Genomic DNA, 14,358 nt, shown 5'->3' with positions numbered 1-14,358 from the left:
AAAAAATCTCTTTAGTATTATTTGTCTACTTACGATTACTACCCATTACTTTAAAATAAGAAATTGTTATGTGCTAAACGATAAAGAAATATGCACAAGTTGTAAATTAAGCAAAGCTGTTTACATTAGGACTGATAACGATAATCGAAAAATCGATACAACACTATCGACGACTCGTGAGTTCAGGGAGTCGTGCAGCTTGGACAAGTCATGGAACTGGTTCCTTAAACCGGATAACTCCCAAATGAACCAAGGTTTAAATTCGGAAAGTTTGAGTGGTTTTTGGGCAAAGAGAGGCTTGAAAAAGTGAAACAAGCAAGGGGATTAAAGGGCAGAAATAATTGTTCGCAGACGGTTCTGTTGAAAAAAATATTTAATATTAGAAGTCAAGTTCCTACCCAGTGAGTGATAAAAAAAATCCTTGTTAATGTGAGTGGAGCTTAAACATAAATATTTATAGAATATTCCGAGAGGTAAAAGCCTGGATCGGGAAAGAGACTTACGAAAGGAAAGACGAAGACCAGCCACCAGGAGGAGACCAAAATTTTCAACAAGAAAATTGGCCACTCATCCCCGGGTGGCCCCAGGTTTTTATTCGCCCCTTATATTTGCCACACAGAATTAGCAAAAGGTTCCCGAAAACTACAAGCGGCAAACAAATTCAACAAGCCGAAAACTAATACAAAAAAATTGAGACTGATGTTATTGATTATGTAACCCGCCCAAATTAATTTAATCCTACTTATATCCATTCAAATTATTTATTTATTTAACCTATTTATTTATTGTTTATTGTATTTATTTATTTATATATATATATATGTGTTCCCTGTAAAAGTTCGGTACCGTAGGTAGGATTATTAAATGTTAAGGTTTAAGAAAAAATCGTGAATTATAATGTGAAAACGAAATGAAGTCGTGTGAGTAGAAATTCGTGTAGGGGGGTGAGATGAGTTAGGCGAAGTCCACAGATCCACAGAACAAAATTTGGGAGATGTGTCCAAGGGAATGTTGAGGGATACACTCATGGTTGGGAGGGACTCCAGGACCACGATAAGAGCTGTGTTGTCCAGTCCAGATGTTCAAGAAAAATCCGTCGTGAAATTGCCGTTGTCCGAGTTTGAATTTCCGTTTTGTTTTTGTTGTGTCTGCTGCGTAGGCAACATTGTTGGTTGTTCCCCTCCCTGGGATGTTCGTTGACTAGCCGGCATCTACACTGCGCAAAAAGCAGGACACGACATACTTTAAAATAAGAAATAAACTTCATCTTTTTACAAATTTGATTTGCAGTGCTTAAACGTAACAGGACTGATATACAATAAATCGAATGTACAATCACTGACAAGAGCTAAAGGTTACCTCTTTTACTGACACTTACGTTGGTTCTATCTCCCTCTTTTTCTGACACTTACGTGGTTCTTACGTTTGCTGCTACGTGACAGACTTACGTGACAGCGATAATAGCGATAACATCGATATATCAGGTGAAATAATATCAAAAAATATTGGATATATTTTTCACATCCCTAGGTAAGCAAAACGTAAGCCAACGTAAGTCAGTAAAAAAGGGAGATAGCCTCAGCGTAAGTGTCAGTAAAAAAGCGAGATGCAAGATGCTTCCCAAGTGTCAGCAAAACGTAAGTCAGTAAAAAAGGTAAAGCGCGCGTGCTTCCCGAACTTGAAATTCAAATAAATTAGTAATAAAAGTACAACGCGGGCTCGTTTGAAAAATACTTCCGATCGAGAGGAACACAGTAGTTAAAGTCAATAACTTTCTAAGTGCCTGAAAATCGTTAATTCTCGCATAATTTTACGTCTAGGCGTTTCTGGGAAAAAGTTCCGTTATTCCGCCATTTTCGCTTGCCTCCTTTTCGTTTCACCGTTCATTCACTTGCGAAGTGCGCTTTGATTCTTATCCCGACTTTTCCAAAAAAAACTTTTCATTGAAAATGGAGGAAATGTCGTGCGTAGTCTGCGGAAACCCATCCAGTTTGATGTGCCAAAGGTGTGGAGAACCGTATTGCAAGGAAGGGTGCCAAAGGTTGGATTGGCAGAGGCACAAGCACGTTTGCATCATCATGCCGTGAGTAAATTACCAAAGTAGTGGATAGTGAATGCATGCTATGGACTATGGAAGAACGGGAATACGGGGGAAAAACTCGGAAATGTATTCCTCATTTACAGAGCCTTGTAACCTTGTAAATAAACCACCTTATCTTGCGATTATCCCTATTATATGGTCTGCACTCGCGGTCAGAAAAATTGGAAAACGTGAAAATAGTCTGCAAAGATGCGAATTCTGTATATTCTAATCTTTACCGACAATCCTTGCTTCTCTTTACAATCATTTCTTACATATGTACATACATATGTACTTACAAATTCATGGAGATTTTGGGAAATATTTAGCAAAGAATTGTTTTAATCAAATATTACGGTCCTAATTATAATTTCAAAAATAAATTCTGTCAGAAAAATGAAAATTACGAGTGGAAACGAGTTCAGGAATATTCCAGAAAATGTTTTGGCGCCCTTTTCTCGTCCACATGTTAAACTAAGAGAATGTATGATCTAAATTTTGAGCTTAAAACTTTTTACATCATAAAGCTTCCAGGAAGGGGAATTCCGTAAATAAAACAAACATAGTTTGAATTCAAATGTGGTGAACTTATCTACCAGTTAAAAAAATATTCCAGCTCTATAAGAAAAAATTTAGTAAATAATTACGACTTAAATTATGATTCTTTATTATGTTATGTCTTATAATATTTTTCAGGCCCTTGGTTGCTTATAGGCCCCTTCAGCAGGCGCCGAATCCCATCAAGAGTTTGGAGATTGCTGTCTCTAACTTTTCGCTGGCTAAAGCTCCGACCATAACGCCGGTGCCGACCCCAAAACCAACTCCATCACCAATGCCCACTGTGGAACTGCCCACTCCTGTCGTCCCAAAGGAGCCGGAACTCTCGGAGAACTGGCGCGATCACCTGCTGCCAAAGGGCGAGGAGTTCTTCGAGTGCCGCGTGACCTTCATGGAGACCGATGGACCCATCTGGGTGGTGCACGTCGCCAATGTGGAGAGCATGGAGCGCTTGACGGACAACATGCAGCGCTGCATGCAGAACCAGAAGCTGATTCGCATGCAAAACGTGAAGGAGGACACCCTGGTGGCCATCAATGTGGACAATAAGGTTCACCGCGGTCAGGTCCTGACTGTCAGCGATCAAAAGGAAGAGGCCGATGTCCGCTTGATTGACTATGGTCTGGTGGTGGGCACACACTTCCGGGATATCTATTCCGTGGTGCCCAAGATGGCCGAGATCAAGGCATTTGCTTTCCGAGTGAAATTGCCCACTAACACTGGAGTTCAGGTCAATAAGAACTTGACTCTTCGATTGCTGGGAACCAAAACCCACAACGGCGTTTACCACGTCCACATGAAGCCCAAGATGACCATACCGCTCAATCTTCCCATGGAGATGCTGCAGCTAAACCCGGAGGTCAAGGTGATCCGGGTCTTTGAGAAAAACGCAACAAGGAACGAGCCGCAGGTGGCTCTTCTCCAGATCAACGTGATGGATCACGTAAACAAAGACTTGAATGCCAGCCTGGCCGGAAAGCCGGGACAACCGTTCACGGGTCCCTTTCCCGAGGAGAAGTGCACCTTCTTCGTGGCCGCCCGCACAAAGGACGGCTATCGACGCGCCTTCCTATTGGATCACATTGTGAAGCCCACGCCCACGTTCTTGGTTTACGAAATGGATGAGGGTCGAGTTTCTGTCACCACCGAACTGAGTCGCATTCCCAGCGAGCTACTCGGTCTGCCCATCCGAGTGTTTGCCGCTCAGCTAAAGGACTCTGTTCCAAAAGAGCTTGAGATTGATGGCGCAGATCTCACGGTCAAGTTCAAGTTGGATAACCCACCGCCCAAGGAAAAATTGCGCGCCGCCAACGCTGCCTTGCTGGCCAAGGGCGAGCAGATTTGCATGGCCCGACTGAGCACTTTTCTGGGTCAGATTTCAGATTTAGGGCACAAGTTCTGGCGCGAACCCATCGACAAAAATGACACCGTGTTCATCACCCATGTCGTTAGTTACAAGGAGGTGTATATTAGCTCTCCGAATACCAAGCAGTATGCTTCGATCTTCAAGCGTCTGGAGTCGAAGTGCACTCCCATTCAGGAGTCCAGCGAGATATCAGTTGGCTGCACTGTGCTGATTGCCTCAAAGACACTTGGACACTTCCGAGGCGAGGTAAGTTGATGGTGATTATTATCTATTTGGATTATAAAAATAACCCTTCCTTCATTGCAGGTATTGAGCACTGACAACGGGGTCTATAATGTGAAGAATGTTGATACAGGTGCCACCCAAAATGTGGAATTGACTTCGATGCGCAAGTCCTGCCGCTTCCTGGAGAATCTTCCTGTCTGCCTGATGCGCGTTCAGTTAAAGACCGTTTGCAATATTCCGGATGCAGCCGTGCCAGCAAACAATGCGGCTCTCCAGATGTTGCACAAGCTGTGCGCCCAGGAGGAAATGCTTGAACTGGAGATGGTAGATGAGAGTACCTCGACTGTGGACCTGCTCTCCAGTTCCGGCGATCAGCCCTCCTTGGTGACTCGAATGCTGCCACTGATGTTCACGCCAGTGCAGGAAAAAGCCAATGCTGCTCCGCCAAAGGCACTTCTAACTCCGGCATCATCTCCGGTTGCTACACCAGTGAAACGCAAGAAGCCGACACCAGTTCTCCTGGAGGCTGCTAGAGATCTGCCTCCGCTGCCGCTCTCCCCTCCGGAGTCTCCTCCTCCTGTCAGACGGGAGGACTCGGCAACCAACAATGGGGGCAGCCAAAAGTCTTTCGAACGCTTTTTTTTCAATGACATGGCCAAGTATCTGGTTCCCGTGGGCGACAAGGTCAGCATCATCCTCCTGAACGCAGGTGACTTGAAAGAATCTGGTTACATCACCGCCTGCTTCTTTAAGCACGGAAAGGAGGCCGAGGATTTCCAAAATCTTCTCGATTTGGTAACGAAGCAAGGAGCGTGCGATCACAACGTTGTGCCGGGTTATGTGCCAAAGTATGGATCTTCTAAATATTTACATATAGTGCTCTTCTGACAATATATTTACGTCCCCTTTTATTGTAGCGTTGGCGAGATTTGCTTGGCGCTCTTCAGCGAAGACACTAACTGGTATCGCGGAGTTTGCCAGGAAGTTGAAGACAAAAGGGCCAAGATTTTTTACTGCGATTTTGGCAACTTTGAGTATGTGGATGTGGAAAATCTTAAGCCGATACCCCAGGATCTGCTTAAGGGCATCTATGCCACCAAGTGCTATATAGATGGTATATGATCTATGATGCTATTTAATTCGCAATCAGTTTTCTTATTAATCTTATAATTTCAGGCTTCGACAAGTCGAAGAATTTTGCCGCCTTGGAACATTTCCTCGTCCACCAGAGCGGAGTCCAATGTGAAGTTAAGGATGGCCCAGAGCCCGATACGCGTCTCATCACGATTCCCAATCTGCAGACCATACTGAAAACACCAATTCCTAATTAAACGCAAGCTTCGACTTCAAGTTACTGACAACATGAACCGCATTCCTTATGTTTTATAGTATTAAGTGTATACCAAAGTGTATTTTCGAACAGGATATTGATAATCATTCGTTTTCTTTGTAAAAGTTTCCTTTAAGACAGTTTCTTCAGGGTCCCAAAGAGACCATTTAATACATTCATATGTCGTTCACAATTTCACAATTATATTTTTTTTTACTATTCGGTAAGTTTAAGCTCACAAGGTTGAGTCGAATTGTAGAAGCTCAAGCATAGAATTCGAAATGAAAAATATAATTGGTTTATTCACTATTGGCCATTACCAAAGCAGCATAAGAGTTGAAAAGCGGACAGCCTTTTCCTTCTCAATAAAATACAACTTCAGTTGCTAGTAAAACACATGTTGGGACCACTGGAAATCAATTTTTTTAATAAAGCCATATATTTTTCTATACGAAAACCATTTCAATTATAAATGTTATATTTTCATGGAATAGTTTTTGTACCGAAGTTTCTATTCTCTACAATTCGAGTCACTCTTAAAGTCATTCTACATCAAGTCAATTACAACAGCAATAATGAGATTACAACACATCAATAACAACAATATTCATTGCTCGCACAGTTTGGCTAGCAGCTCCTCCACAACATTGACATTGCGAACAGAGATTATACCACCTGCGTTTCGCTTCCAATCAGGGTCGGTTTCAGAGTCCTCCATCAGGTACTTTAATGGAACGGCCTTTCGCTCCGCCACACTGGCTGTGTAATCCAGAACATCTCCGCCGATGGCTCGTAGAATGGCCTGTGGAGCACAAGTGTCCCACTTGAAGGTCGATCCCTTGCTGAGCAGATACACATCCACCTCGTGGGTGATCACCTTTAAGGCCTTGTGGCCCGCACCAGCAGAGAATGCAAACTCGTAGCCCAGGTCGAGGAAGCGCTGAAGGATGTCGGACTGCTCGGAGCTGGAGAAGATTCCCAACCGACGGTTCTCGTCGCGCGCCTCGAAGTCGCAGTTGTGGGCCTGTAACGTGGGCAGGCACACGCCCCAGAACATCGAGGAGCTGTACACGTTCTCCTCCAACTTGTCCCCAAAGGGCTGGGCCACCACTCCGATGACCGGCACTCCGGTGTCCCGCTCATAGACGCCAATCAGCACGGTGACGCAGTCCAGCCCAGTGGAGGTAATGCCGGGGAAGTCGGTGAACATGGTGTCGCCCGAAATGTACTCGGCAGTGGCATCTAAACGTGGGACAAAATATATTTTAGTTTTGGATAAGTCAGAAAAACAAATTATAAACAATGATATGTATGTATAGTACTTTAAGGATTGTTTTCCTATACATAGTTATAATTATTGATTTAAAAAGATTGGGGCCTTCGTACTGTGTTATGAGTAATAGTGAAATCAGGTATCTATACACAGAAGTAGGAATAAACAAATAAGCATTGTTATAAACAAATATAATTCTGAAAAGAATGCGTATGGTTCTAGTCTAGTTAAATACAGATTACGGTCCTAAAAATAAAACAAAGCTGGCCCATAAGGTTTCTGGAATCCTATCCTGATGAGATTAAAGTGGTTCATATATCCCGTAAAAACAGTTCTAGTAAAAGCCTACCAATGGGATCGATCCAGATGCCCAGATTGGCGTAGTCCAGTTCCTCGGGCAGTTGGGGAATCTCGCCCAGCTTTTCGCTGCTGAAGTTGACCTCTTGGTGCACCTCTTTGGCCAGGGCACTAGCGGCGCCTTCGTGCCCACTGAGGACTGCCTGGAGACAGGAGGCGGTGTCCTCCTCACTGGATCCCACTGCAATCGTGACACTTTCACCCAGTTTGTTGGTGAAGTTGGGCGATTCCTCGCCCAGGATGGCCTCCTGCATGGCCGGAAAGAGCGCCCCCACCTCGTGCTTGATTGTCTCCTGGATGAGGACGTCGGCAAGGGTCTTGAAGTCATGCTCGAACCGCTCGTTGGCCTCCGATCCGCTCTTCTCCTGCACCAGCAGTCCCAGAAGTTCCTCGTTGGAGCGACATGTCCTGGCGATGTTGGCCGCCTTCTCCGCACAGTTGACCAGCACGCGCAGCAGATTTGCCTGTTCCTCCGCACTCATCCTGACCCTGGTGGCTTCTGTGGCCTATTTGGGTTCCATTTCCACACTTTTATGGCTTTTCCTCTGGTAATTGGTAAACACTAGGCGTATGCGCAATTTTTGGGCTGTCGTCAGCACGTAACGTAACGTAAGTGTCAAAAAACGTAAGGGTCAGCTGTGAATTTTTGGGGCTTCTGTTTTAGTAGGGCAGTTGCGGTTTTTTGCCTTGAATACCAATACTCCTTGTTTAAGCCACAGTATATTATGAGACTACCGCCAACTGGCCACACCCTGCTGAATACTAAATACTGAATAGTAAAAATACAAAAAAGGCGCGCGAAATTCAAAAGTGAAATACCATAAAATTTAAGAAAGTTGTCTTCAAATAAAAATAAATAAGGTTCAAACCCAGACGAGCCAAAAGCCTTAGTTGCTAGCGCACTAATTATAAGTTAGCTCATAGTTTTATGGTGTAAGCTAAAATTATATAAATAAATAAAAGTGAGATAGCACATTAAAACATTTTCTGTATATAAATAAATAAAAGTGAGATAGCACATTAAAACATTTTCTGTAAAACATTATATCTAGCTAATTTTTAAGCTTCTACCAAGTAGTAAATTTCAAAGTTAAAATTATCTCTCAGCATAACAAATAAATAGTCCCTATTTATGGCCTTAATAAGTCATAACAAATATTAAAACGATTCGGGGTGTAGACCAACATCACAGTAATGGTCAACCTTATTACGATACTTTCAGAGCACTTATGAAACCGGGCCAAAATTATGAGGTTAATTGAGCACCTCCCCCTAATTACAGCCGAAGGTTTTCAAGTTCTAGTTTTTCGAGCAGCTTTCACATCTTCATTGGAGCAACTTTAATTGGCAATTAAAAATTACGCACTCACCGCCCCTTGAGGATCTCTTGGCAACAGCCATGAATCATGGCCAGAAGGGAGGAGTCCACGACTTTTTGAGGGCTTCGTTCCCGCTGCGACTGCTGCATAATTTGCACCCGATCTTATCAGCGAGCACCGCTAATGATTCGCATTAATGATGCTCCCTACATGGCCCACTCCCGGTTTCCACCCAATCTCCCTGCATCGCAGGATGTACCCCATGTATTTCGGCTTACGCACTTTGGCATCTTTTGAAATGAGACCATCAATCAGTTTGTGGTAGTCGCCGTTGCATCCCATTCTCCTTTTCTCTTCCCTGCGCTGCTGCATTTGCATATAAATTGCTGCTAATGTCGCGCTATCAAAGTGACTGCATCAATGCGGCATTCCTGCCATGCCTGGGCCATTCCCTGTTCCTTAACTCGAGCTTCCTGCACACGGAAAAAATAGTTACTAAAAATTAATTTTAAAAAATGAATCTAAAATTAAACATATTTAAAAATATAGAATATAACAAGTTTGATTTATTCAGCTATTTTGTCTGTTTAGAATGAGAGCAAAATACCAAATAAAATAAATATTAAAAACAAATTTTGTAGAACGACTATTTCCTACTGTTGTCTAGGGAAAACTGTGTTATTTTTATATTTATAGATAGATAATTTTATGAAAGTCACAGAAAAAACCAAACATACATAGTTCGAACAGTTTTCAAATATTATCTGAAAAATGTTTCAAAGTATTTATAATTTTTTAACTTTTAATATTTTTTATTGGGTTTATGTTTATATTGACTTAAAGTTAGGTATATAAGTCAAAGGTCAGTTAAAAATTTTATCACTGCTAATATAAAAAAAAATAAAAAACTATATAAACCCTTTTTAGTAAAAGGAAGTTCTACAATTTCGAAGGAATTTAAAAAATGTAATCACATTTTTCCAGAGTGTGTGAGTCCTCCCTTCCGCCAGTTGGCCCTCGGGCAGGAGCTCCTCTTCATTCCGCCGAAACGCTTGGCTTATGCTAATTTTTTCCCAGGCCATTGATGTTTGGATAAGGTCTTGATGACTTTGCATAATTTACGCTGCAGCCGCAGCCACATTTCGGCTGCTTTGGGTTAATTTTTCACTCAACCACGTTTACCATTTTAATGTGTTAATATTCATGGAGAAACAGCACCAGTCGGCCAACAATAACAATCTTGGCCGCCTGCGACTGGTGACGTTTCAATTTGCCTGTTGCGTGATCTTTGCCCAAACGATTTTTCAAACAGCCCCCGAACCTGTGGGCATTTATCAACAGCTCCAACGAAGGCATTTGTCATCCCCCATTTTTTTTAAGAGTCCGGTACATCCCAATTGCCAAGATCGGAGGTGTATTTTTAATAAAAATGTGTATTGCTTAAAAATATACATATGTATGTACAAAAGGTTTAATACACAATCACGTAAAAAATTGTGATAGCAATACAAAAATTTTGGCAAATTTAAAAGTTAAGTTTAAGTTATAAATAAAAGTATTCAAAAGTAGGCAGGTACTTATTCTTAACAAATTTTGTGTGGGTTCAAGTGTTTAATATTTTTACAAAGACTATATGTAAATGCAGTTAAATTAAATGCAACATATTTCTATTAATTTTATGCGTTTTATATTAAGGCATTCAATAAAAGTATGCAGATTACTACTTTAATAATTTATTTCAAATTCTTTTATTTTAATGTTTGTAGATTTTTTGGGGAAATATTTTTCTATTTCTTAGAGACGAAATGTAAATTAAGTGAATCCAAATGAAAAAAATTTCCATTTTTTTCATGGCAGGTTTGTGTCCTAAGTCATTTGATGGACATTAGTTAAATTGTTTAAATCACCGGCTGCTTTGTTTTCGCCCCTTTCACATTTAACTGCCTTTTAATTAATCGCCCGAGTTGAACAAATTCTTAATGAGTCTTTAATTAATCGCCAAAGCGAAATGTTCGACGCTCTCGAAACACGAGAATATTTACATTTTATGGTGACTTGATTTCAGTGATGGCTGTGGTAAGATCGGTCCCTCCCTCCACCAATCGCGTGGCTCCACCCCTGAGGTGTTAAAAACGGGTTTTGGACGCTTCCAAAAATTAGTTGGCTCTTTTGTCCGTCGTTGGCTTGATTATTTTGGATGTTTTATTAATACGAAATGCCACAACAAGCCCGACAAATGTCGAATGGTAGGTCTTAAGTTATGCGTGTGCGCTTCATTAGTTAGTCTAGCGGCTTAGGCGATTTAATAGGGGGGAGTGTGGGCATTGAAAAAAAGAAAACATCAACATTATTAAGCCATCGTTATGGCCAGTCAAGTGCAACGGGGCGTATACGTGTTGTGGGCTTTCAATTGGCTCAATTGCCAGCGCCCACTCATCCGCAATATTCTAGCTTCTAGCCAGCTCTTCTTCTTTTGGCCATCTTCGATTTGCCAGCCTGCAGCAAGAAACTGGATTGCATCCGAAAATACACTCCCCTCTTTCCGGGCGATTTTCCTCGCTTTTTTCGACCTGTCCATGCGGTTTAATTTATGCGCCTGAAGGTGTTTGGCTTTTTACGCTCATTGGCAGCTCACTTCCTCGTCGCTTTCCACCGATTCGGGCCTTGAGTAATTGGATTGTGGGGAAAAATTTCATTCATATTTGCATTTGCCAGTTAATTGTTTACATTTCGCCAAGCATGCGAAGGGAGTGGCTCTTAGATGACCAATTATACACCATATCCCGCGGCTAAATATGGATCTATGCGAGAGATATTGAACTGGCATTAGTCTTCGGAAAGCCATTATGGAAGTAATGGTGAAAGCGGTTGGACGAGGAAAATTGGACAAGTTAAACTCATTTTAGGAGAAATTTAAATGGTCGAAGTCATGGCTGAAAACTTCTTGTAAATAGAGTACAATGTTTTAAAAAGCTATGTACATTTCTTATATTTTGTATTTATATGAAGTCAATTATGCATGTTTTTTTAATAAATATAGGTTTTATAAGCAATGTTTTTTTTAATGAACTATTATTTTTATTTTCCTGTAGTTTGAAATTGCAAATATAATACAATTTAAATTTATTTTAAAATGTATTTGTTTTTTAATATAAAACTGATAAAAAATCTGTATCTGCATCATATAATACATTTTAATAAGTACATTATAAAACTCTTTAATTAGTAAATTTCAGGTGACCTTTCACCGCAAGACCCCCGAACTTGCATCCCCACTTGAGGACACCTTCATACCTTTCCCCACAGAAGCCAATCCACTGATGCACTGATCCAGCACAACAGAAACGGCTCCTGCCGCCGCATGTGTCCCATTGTGATCATGTTCGTTTTGGGCCCAACTTTTGACCAGCGATCCATACAAGAGCGGAAGCGTGAAATTCACAAATGAAAAAAAAAACATGGGCCAATAATACAGATACAGATACAATAACAAATACAAATCTGTTTGGCCATTGCCTGGGCCAGTGGGCTATAAATTTTATGCATTTTGCGCATAGTTTGCCATTTTGCCACTTTAACATTATTGTTATGATGATAAGCGAGCCACAGTCGGAGGCATGGGGCAGGAACAGCAAAAGAAACAGAAACGGACCCTGGTCCGGGCAGAGATCGTTCCAGGCCCCGGTCTTATGACCAAGACTCTTCTCCATCCGCGGTCCCACCTCTTTCCATGTCCAAGTGTCCAGCTGTCTGGCCATAACGCATCCTGCCTTCGGCACTGCAAATAAAAGTATTAGAAAAATTAAAAGATTTATAATACTATAGTATACATAATAGTAATACATATATGTATTATATTTAATTAGGTAGGGAACACAAATAAGTGTGGATTTTGTTGTATTATCTTATAATAAGAAAAACTATAATTAAATAAATTTTTTTAAATATGTTTTAATATTGTATAATGAACATCTTAAAAGTCCTTTGATAAAACTTAAAATTTAAGTCTTTTGGACATCTTTTTAAAGGCGTCCAGTTTTTAAGGATTTTAACAAAATATATTTATATATATATGTATGTATTATAATTGTATTTATAAAGTTATTTTACTAAATTTTTTTCAACGTACCCCTTTTTAAATTTCTAATAATGGTATAATGTATGGTATATGGTATATATATGGTATAATATATTTATGTAGGTAAAATCTATCTTAAAGAAAGGGAGTTGAATTTTTAACAATCTTTGATCATGATAGGATTTTTATAGCTATATAGTAAATCAAAAAAAGTTAGTTATTTCCCTTGTAATATCAAAAGTCAACCCCTTTTCTCAGCGTGTACTCCGCTCTGTCTGGGCTGTTTGCTGATCTCCAATGCGATCTCCGTCTTGTTTGGCTTTCCTCCGTATTTAAAACCATTTCATTTTCTGGGGGCCAAAGTGTGAATATAATTTAATGTGTACGAGTCGCAGTCCTGCAGTTTGGCTGCCCATCTGGGTGCGCGATTTTCAATATCGCAGCTTGTCGCTGCTGCAGAGCGATTATTTATTGTGCTTGATTGGTTTTCAAGTGATCATAAAGTAAGTGATCGTTGGCGCTGTCCGTTGGCATTGAGTGGCCCCTTCTCTGGCGTTAATATGTAGATTTGGAGGCGTAGATTTATGTCCCGCGGGGCGGAGTGGGAGTGGGAGAAGGACTGGAATCGGAATTGGTATAGGGATTCACCCGGGTCGAGTGGGCGGGCGCAGTAATGAATTTGGGGCGGCGACGGCCTTATCGTGGAATTTTCCTGGGTCATCCGCATCCTGCTCGAACTCCCGGGAATGGCCTCCAACATTTTAACATTTAATTGACATTGATGATTGCCCCAGTGGACAACTCGACGAGAACACGTTTCCCAGGTAGCAAGTCCGTCTGGTCTCCAAACGTGTGCCCCGCATACGAAAACTACCAGGGAATTATTAATTTTCATATCGGAGCGGAGCTATTCGCATATGTCAGCTGTGCTCGCCATCAACTTGGACTGGACATGGACATGAAGAAGACGTACGAAATAAATTCTGTGGCACTTGCAGACAGCCAGCAGACAAGGCCATGGGTGTGCACAGCAGCGGGAAAAATAATAGTAAATAGTAAAGCCAAGCTCTAAACACTTTCTACTAAAGTAGCCTTTACAAGTAGTAATGAAAATCAAATAAAACAACACGCAACCTTAAATATTTAATTAAAAATTTACTAATTAAAAAACAGAACTTTTATAGGTCTGTTATAATCTAAAAAGGTGCTATCATTTATTTAAAAAAAAAAACTTTTTTAAACCCAACAGAAAGTTTAGTTTTAGTTTGGATTAACTAAGTTAGTTTAATTTTTAGTTTAGTGTAAAGTTTACTTAACACATATAATTTAAACAAATATTTTTTTTTAAACTTTGTAACATTTTTATTTTGAAACATACTTGGCTATATTTATCTATATAGAAATATTATAACAACTATATAGTTTGTTGTTAAATTGAAAATGGTCCATATATGGGTTTTTTATGAAGTTTAGTGACCCCAAGATTTATGAAAAAATTTGAATTGTTTTAAAGGAACTAAAAATAACCGATTTAAATTACATTTTTAAAAATTCTCCAAAGTATTTTATTATGTATTGTGGACCTTTGAATTATTTTTTCACAGCTTTCAAATGTCTAAGTTAACTTGATCAAACTTTTGAAACATTGACAGGGTCATTTTTTTGCTGAGCCGACAATTTGGCAATAAGTCATAGGTGTAGTAAAGGGGATCCTATTGCTGGCATTTCTCTTTCGTTGGGGGTAAGATTGCGTTGCTGGGCGCAATCATTCA

The 14,358-nt window shown here is 40.5% G+C and overlaps 2 protein-coding genes across 3 annotated transcripts; one reads left to right on the top strand and one right to left on the bottom strand.

Annotated features, from left to right (window-relative positions):
• Nucleotides 1-1,570: 1,570 nt before the first annotated feature.
• LOC119560161 lies at nt 1,571-5,752 on the top strand. Of its 2 annotated transcripts, none has more exons than XM_037873517.1 (6): nt 1,571-1,654; nt 1,821-2,083; nt 2,777-4,250; nt 4,311-5,077; nt 5,147-5,343; nt 5,406-5,752. In XM_037873517.1, exons 1-6 carry the CDS (start codon nt 1,607-1,609, stop codon nt 5,558-5,560), a joined length of 2,904 nt encoding a protein of 967 aa, XP_037729445.1. In that variant the 5' UTR covers nt 1,571-1,606; the 3' UTR covers nt 5,561-5,752. The 2 variants fall into 2 exon arrangements, with proteins under 2 accessions (XP_037729445.1, XP_037729446.1); XM_037873518.1 differs by having other exon boundaries at nt 1,599-1,637.
• Nucleotides 5,753-5,965: 213 nt separating this feature from the next.
• Nucleotides 5,966-7,799, bottom strand: LOC119560162 (inositol polyphosphate 1-phosphatase). Its single transcript, XM_037873519.1, has 2 exons — nt 7,182-7,799; nt 5,966-6,801 (listed from the first exon to the last, which is right to left on the bottom strand). Exons 1-2 carry the CDS (start codon nt 7,669-7,671, stop codon nt 6,167-6,169), a joined length of 1,125 nt encoding a protein of 374 aa, XP_037729447.1. The 5' UTR covers nt 7,672-7,799; the 3' UTR covers nt 5,966-6,166.
• Between the last annotated feature and the right edge of the window lie 6,559 nt (nt 7,800-14,358).

Source organism: Drosophila subpulchrella, unplaced genomic scaffold, assembly GCF_014743375.2.
Source record: "Drosophila subpulchrella strain 33 F10 #4 breed RU33 unplaced genomic scaffold, RU_Dsub_v1.1 Primary Assembly Seq354, whole genome shotgun sequence".
Lineage (NCBI taxonomy): Eukaryota > Metazoa > Arthropoda > Insecta > Diptera > Drosophilidae > Drosophila > Drosophila subpulchrella.
The sequence above is the reverse complement of the archived record's forward strand: the minus strand, read 5'-3'. Positions and strand labels throughout refer to the sequence as shown.